Here is a 7521-nt window from a genome sequence, read left to right as displayed (position 1 = left end):
GTGTCCAGGCAGTCTCTTGGTAAGAAATTCCTCAGATTTACTGGGACAACCCTTGGTGGTGGTGGTTGTGTGCCCTGGAGTCAGTTCCGACTCATAGCGACCCTGTATAGGATTTCTGAGACTGTAAATCTTTATGGGAGCAGAAAGCATCATCTTTTTCCAACGGAACAGCTGGTAGTTTAGAACAACTGATCTTGAGGTTAGCAGCCGGACTAGTAACCACTACACAATCATAGCTCCTTGGGACAACTCCTACTTACTCTTTAATTTCATGTAAATTTGTCCTTACTTTGAAATGACTGAACCAACCTCTACTCAATTCCTGTTGTTGCTAAGGGTTCCGACCCATAGGAACCCTGTATAGGGTTTCCAAAGAGCAGCTAGTGAGTTTGAACCACCGACTTTGCAGTTCAAATTGGCCTTGCAGTCCAGCGCATTAACCCACAGCACCGCACCACACCAGGACTCTACTCAATCCATACTCCTAACACAAATTCTTCATCACAAGCGCCTTCGCTTGCTGCATGTGCTGCTTTTAAAACATTGAAAAGGCTTTAAGTTTTTGTTGCACTTCTCTCAAGCTGATTCCAACTCATAGCAACACTATAGGACAAAGTTGAACTGTTCCTTAGTGTTTCGAGACAGGCGCAGTCTCATGTTTCTCCTGCGGAGAGGCTGGTAGATTTGAACTGCCTACCTTGTTGCAGTGGCTAAATAATAATCCTTTGCACCTGTTCCAATTTACCTACCAATTCTTAAAGACACAGTTAGAAACAGATCTCATTTGTAACCCAGGGGCTGCATGCATATGCCACCTTCTCTCCACTCAAGGTTTACAAGGAGTCAGAGATTTAATTACATTTTCTGTTCTCTTCTCTTGGGAAACACTCCAATCCCGTTAATCCCTGAGAAGAGATCTCATTCTCTGGTTAAATCCCCCGGCAGGGGCAGGAGACAGAACCCTTTGCATTCCTCTCCAGCTACATAAGTGGCACAGACCCAAGCCAGGAGTCCTGGGTCAGCCTCTGACCAGTGAGGCATTCCCAGAAGAGGCTGAGCCCTACCCCTAGGCACAGGAAACTTCATGGTACAGACCCCTCTCTCTTGCTGCTTCTCCTCTTTTCTCATCCCTTCCCTTGCCTCTCTTTCCTGACCTTCTCTCAAGCTTCTTATTCCTTCATTTTCCTCTTCCTCCTTTGTTCCTCTTTTCTCCCCTTCCCTCTTGTCTTAAGTGGCTACCATTTTGTCTCAAGGCCCAGACACAGCCCTCTCCAGCCAGGAGTAGATCATGCACTGCAGCTGCTTGGCCGAGGGTGTCCCTGCTGTTCCCAGTAACTACTGGATCTCAGGTGAGACCCTTTGCCAAGTCTCCCTCCATGACCCTGTGGGTAGGCTGGTGGGCAGCTTTGGAGTGGGGCCTCGGAACAGTGGCCTAGCACCTCACGCTCCCTCGTCCACTCCAGGCTTGGCCTTCCCTGACTGGGCCTACAAAGCTGAGTCGTCCCCAGGTTCCCGGCAGATCCAACTGTGGCACTTCATCCTCGAGCTGCTACAGAAGGAAGAATTCCGCCATGTCATTGCCTGGCAGCAAGGAGAGTATGGGGAGTTTGTCATCAAGGACCCAGATGAAGTGGCCCGCCTCTGGGGCCAGAGGAAGTGCAAACCACAGATGAATTATGACAAGCTGAGCCGGGCCCTCAGGTAAGAGGAGGTGGCCAACATGGCCAGAGAGGGCAGAATTCAAAGAAAGGGCTTGTGGTGTCTGCACACTCCTCCAGTTGGGGGAATGTTCTTGCATGCTCTCTAGGAACAGCGCAAGGTCAGCCTACTGACCTGGAATAATGGGATTTGCTGGGCCTCTGGTTCCCTCCTGCCCACTGGGCCAAACATTCTGTTCTCAACCTTGGATTCTCCAGATATTACTACAATAAGAAGATCCTGCACAAGACCAAAGGCAAGAGGTTCACTTATAAGTTCAACTTCAGCAAGCTCATCATAGTCAACTACCCTCTGTGGGGGGTGCGAGCACCACCATCTCCCCACTTGCTGCTGGGAGGCCCTGCCCTGTGCCCACCAGCACTGGTGCCCATGGGCATGCAGAGTGAGGTAGGCATGAAGGCCACCTGTCACCAGGGCTCTACCAGGCTTCGTCTCCTGCCATAGAAACCCATCAGACTCCCTCCAATGTTCCTTTCCCTCTGAATTCAAGTCCCTGAGGGCTCAGGAGCAATATATCTTATTCAAAATGTCTTAACAATCTGCATGGTACAACACCCACCTATTAGAACACACAATTCTTTCTGTGTAGGCATTCAGTGGTGGAGCCTAGGGAAGGGGTCCCCGGGGAGCATCCAGGACATCCGAGAGTATAGAGCACTCTGGCAGTGGTTGTTTAACCATCTGTGTGAGACTGTTCATTCCATTGGTCAAATGTACCTGTGTGTTCTGGGGGACTATGTGCCAGGAGAGCCCATCCCACCCTCACACTGATGTCTTCTCCCCCCTAAGCTCCTGCACAGCATGCTATTCACTCACCGGGCCATGGTGGAGCAGCTGGCCGGGCAGCGGACCCCACGAGGACCTCCAGGGGCCTCTGGGGAAAAGAAGGGAAGCAGCAGCAGTGACCACCGTGAGTGCCAGGGTAGGGAAGGACCCAGGGAATCTTGGCTAGAAGAGGGAAGAATCTCCTGTTGAGTCCATGGATGAGGGGTCATGAGAAGAGGGATAATACAAGTCATTTATTCATTCTGCTCATGTTTACTGAGCACCAGCTATTTGCCAGGTTTGGCAGTTCAGAGGTGAGAAATGGTCCTCAAGATGCTTAAAGTCTAGTGGGGAGTAATCACTGGATGGTGCTGTGATTCTCATAAGTGCCAGATGCCTCCAGGGACACAAAGAAGGAGCTGGGCTTCCTGGAGAAGGCACTTGAGCAGGTGAAGAAAGTGGAGAAAGATGCCCAGGCAGAAAGAACAGGATTTACAAAACAAAAAGCTATGAGCAAGCATAGCAAATCTGAAGAACTGCTAGTCTCTCCCCATGATCAGAGGAGGAGGTACAAGCTGGAAGTGTGAGAGATGGAGCTGGCCAGGGAAGCAGGTGTCCAGTCACCACGGGCTTCAGAAACCATGCTAAAGGGTTGGACTTTAACCTTTGGGCAGGAGGGATCCAGGACAGGGAGAGACATGTTCAGAGTTTCACTTTATAAAGATTATTCAGGCTGAGTGTAGATGTTTGTGTTGGTGGAGGTTTCAGACTGGTATTGGGAGACTTTCGAAGATAATCTAGGCAGATGATGTTGGAGGCCAGAGCCAAGGTAAGACCTTCATGGGTTGAAGAAGGGGGCTCAACTGAAGAGAGATTGGGAAGATAAAGTTTACTCACTCATTCACTCAATTATTCATTTCTTTTTCAACATATATTTAATGACCTCCTGCTTAGTGTGACAGGCAGTGTCCTAGGGGCTAGGGACACCAATATGAGTAAGACTAAAGGAGCTCTGGTAGTGTAGTGGTTACGAATCGGGCTGCGAACCGCAAGGTCAGCAGTTCGAAACTACCAGCTGTTCCGCGGGAGAAAGATGAGGCTTTCTGCTCCCATAAAGATTTACAGCCTCGGAAACCCTGTACAGGGTTGCTATGAGTCGGAACCGACTCCACGGCACATAACAACAACAACTTTACAAAGGAGTCCTGGTGTAACATTGTAGGTTAAACACTGGACCACTAACTACAAAGTTGAAGGTTCACACCCACTCCTCGGAAACCCTATATAGGGTTCTCTGAGTCATGACTGACTTGATGGCACTTAACAACAACAACCTTTGTAGAATTTGGAGATAAGAGCGAGGAATACAGATATTAAATTTACAAGCTGACAAATAGATGATGTAATTATAACCATGCTAACTGTTGGATTGGAGAAATTCAGGATGTAAGGACATCAAGGAAGACTTCTCTGACAAAATGACATCTGAGCTGACGCCCAAGATGTAAACAGATGTTAGATTAGCTCACAGGGAGTGGGGCGAGCATGGCAAGTAGAAAGAACAGTGTGTGCAAAGGCCCTGGGAGCAGAAAGAGGAGCTGGGAGGAGGCCAGTATGGCAGCACATGGTGATGGAGGCAAACAGGAGAGTGACAATGCAAGCAAAGATTCACTCTTCCAGGCCCATCAACTGGGAAGAGACAAAATCAGATTTTGTAACAGAGACTCTCAGCCAACTCAAAGCTCTTTTGCAGTGGTCGGAGACCTACCCCTCTATGCCAGGCAATTTCATGGCCCCAGTCCTAGTACAGCTTGGGCCCAGATCCTCCAAGAGAATACAGGGTATCTGGTTTTGGGCCCCCATGAGTGCCGCTGAGGCAGTGTACGTGGAGCTGCCCAGGGCCTGCTGGAACTTGCACGGCCATCAGTCTGACAGCCTGGAGCTAAACAGCACCTGAACAGCCTTCCCTGTTCTTCCACCCCCACCCACCCTCTCCCAGCTCTGGGAGTGCCGTGGGCACAGAGCTTCTCTCTTTGGGAAACTATGAGAGGGGAAAAATGTGTTCCCTCCTGAGCCTCAGCTTCAAGTGGGCTATTTGGCCCTTCCCTGCCCTCTGCAGGTGCACACAAATGCCCTGCCTGTGCCCAGGCCCTGAGGGACATTAAGCGGGTGTAGGTCACGGGGAGGTCAGTAGCAGCCACATATCCCACTTCTGGAATGAGACTCCAGGAGGTTGTGCCAGCCCCTCACCCTCACACCCACCCCCACATTTGGTGCCAAGAAAGGAAGCCACTTCCAAGCAGAAGAGTGGCCAAGACTATTGAGTTGGTGCCAGGTAGTTGCGGGGCTAGTGGTGGAAAAGGGTTGGAAAACAGTTGAAGGACTCTTAGAAATATCTCTTCCACAGACCTACTGGGCTTTCCTTTCTGGAGGAGACACAACCCTAACCTCAGGAACCATGTGACTGAGGAAGGACATACAACCTCCCTGCCCACAGGGATACCCACTCTTGGGGAAAGCAGTATGGACTGTACCTCACTTAAGAACTCAAGGAAAAGGACAATGTCTCAGAGAGGGGGTACACTGTGTATGGCAGGGGTCTCCATGCTTTCCCTCTTGGAGAATCATTTTTACTGTTTTCCCCTTCATAGAAATGTTTTTCCTAGCAAATAAACTGGATGTATTAAGTAATAACCAATTTGGTTTTCCAGTTATTATTACTTTTATTTATTTTAACTTTTCTCTGTCTCATTCTTTTTTTTTACAGTCCCCTCAACGAACACCACATATCCTACTTCCTCCCTGTGTTTCTGGTTTTCCTCCTTCTTTCCTAACCCTTCTGAACTCTATTCTTGGGCAAATGCCGCCCTCTTTATTGACTTTAGACCCACTGATGTGAGCACACGGAGCTGATATTTTCCCGCAGAATGTCAAGATGCTTGCTCTTTTACTTAAATGATATGGACTTGATAAGAGAAAATACGGAAAAAAAGCTTAGGCTTTTTACAGTATAGAAAATGGTTTGAAGATCTATATAATCATCTTCAGAGATCCCAGGTGCATGCCCCTTTTGTAGGATCTTGGAGGTGGGGGACAATAAAATCAGGTAGATCTAGAAGGAATGAGCAAAGGCTCTCAGGGGAAGACAGCTATGGACCAGACAGTTGGAGAAGAGACAGCTGAGGCTCACTCCTTATCCATCCTGGACCTCAAGTCCACACAATGTTTACTCTGCGGGTTCCTTTGGACGGATTATGTTCTTTGGTTTTAGGTGTACCAGTTGCTGTTGAGTCCATTCCAATTCATGTTGACCCCTTGTGTGTCAGAGTTGAACTGTATTCCACAGGATTTTCAATGGCTGATTTTTCGGAAGTAGATCACCAAGGCTTTCTTCCAAAGTGCCTCTGGGTAGACTTGAACCTTCAACCTTTCAGTTAGTGTTGAACACAGTAATTGTTTGTACCACCCAGGGACTCCAGTAGGTAGGACAGGTAGTTTTACAGATGAAGAAACTGAGGTCTGAGAATTTGAATGACAAGCAAGCCCAAGGCTGCACAATCAGTTGTTTGCCCAGCTAGAACTAGAGCCCTTTGCTGCAGGGCCTTGAGCATGAAGAATGGATTTGTTGAGTTACAGCAAAGAATATCTTCATTCATTCAACACATTTTTATTGAGCAGTTAATATGCACCAGGCTGGGCTGGGTGCTGAAGATGCAGGAGAGAATAAAACAGGCAGTTCCTGCCCAGCCCTCGAAGAGTTGGGGAAACAGACATTAAATAACCATACAAAAGACTCCCTAACTCTAACTGAGCTAAGTGGTCTGGAAAAAAAACGTGGAGGGCTTGATGAGAACTGATAAGAAACCTTCTCACCTATTCCCTCCTCCCCTGCTCCACTCTCCACCACTGCCACATGGCATTTACTGTTGTTGTCATTAGGTGCCATCGAGTTGGTACCAACCCATAGCAACCTTATACACAGCAGAACAGAAACACTGCCTGATCCTGGGCCAACCTCACTACTGTTGCCATACTTGAGTCCATCGATGCTGCCACTTGGCCAATCCATCTCGTTGGGGGTCTTCCTCTTTTCCTCTGACTCTCCACCTTACCGAATGTGATATCCTTCTCCAGCAACTGGTCCCTCCTATGAGACTTGAAATAAAGGGGTGGGGGGAAAAGGGGGTGGGAAGAGAAATGGACTGGGAGGAGAGATGTTTCAAGCAAGAAACAAAAGAATGGGAGGAGAAAGAGATGTCTTTAAGAGAGGTGAGGACTGCTCCCTTTGACCCTGTCTCTCTCTTTTTCTAGGAATTGGATCCACCCCAGGCTCCTGCCGGCTGGGCACCTGTTGTCATTTTGGAAACCTCCAAGATGAGCTGCCCAGTTTTGCCTCCTTTACCCCTCCCCTGCAGCCCCTTATCCCCTCTGACTGGACCCACCTCTCAGGGTCCTTCTTGCCCCCTCCCCCCACAGAGCAGCAGCTCCTGGGGTCCTCCAAGCCAAATACTCTACTCCCAGGCGGCCCTAACTGCTCACTAGGGGCCCGGCATTTTCCAGGGCTCCCCCTGGTGGCGGGGCTGGGACAAGAGGTTGGTGATAGGTTTAGGTTTCTGTCCCTGAGGCCAGAGGGGCTTGGGAAAAAACCTGATCTCATGATGCGGGCAAAGAGGATCCTGGATCCCAGGGAGAGCTTCTCTTCAGAGGTCCATGAACTCAAATCTGGGGAGGAAAGACCTGCCTCCCCCAATTTGGAACCTTTCAAAGCAGTGTGGCCCTTGGATCCTCCTTAATTTGGAAGGGAGATATGAATCAGGGCTCCCCAAACCCATCTCAATTCTTTCCCAGCTCCTTCTGACTTTGCACTTTCCAACCCCACCCCTGGTGGAACAGGGGCTTTCATTGCAGAAGGAATTTTGAAGTGATGGAGTTGGACCCAAAGAAGGGAGTGGGTGGGCAGGGGCATTCAGGGGAAAAGTGTATTTGGGAATAGGGAAAATTGAAGCAAGGTGCCCCTCCTCCCCCAAATTACTAATC

The 7521-nt window shown here is 49.2% G+C and overlaps 1 protein-coding gene across 1 annotated transcript; it reads left to right on the top strand.

Annotated features, from left to right (window-relative positions):
• The first annotated feature begins 1288 nt into the window (after positions 1-1288).
• ETV3L (ets variant 3-like) lies at positions 1289-7277 on the top strand. Its single transcript, XM_006861611.1, has 5 exons — positions 1289-1349; positions 1464-1701; positions 1917-2106; positions 2509-2629; positions 6796-7277. Exons 1-5 carry the CDS (start codon positions 1289-1291, stop codon positions 7275-7277), a joined length of 1092 nt encoding a protein of 363 aa, XP_006861673.1.
• Positions 7278-7521: the final 244 nt, after the last annotated feature.

This window comes from Chrysochloris asiatica, unplaced genomic scaffold (assembly GCF_000296735.1).
Source record: "Chrysochloris asiatica unplaced genomic scaffold, ChrAsi1.0 scaffold00042, whole genome shotgun sequence".
Lineage (NCBI taxonomy): Eukaryota > Metazoa > Chordata > Mammalia > Afrosoricida > Chrysochloridae > Chrysochloris > Chrysochloris asiatica.
Note: the sequence above shows the minus strand (reverse complement) of the source record. Positions and strands in the feature narration are given on the sequence as shown.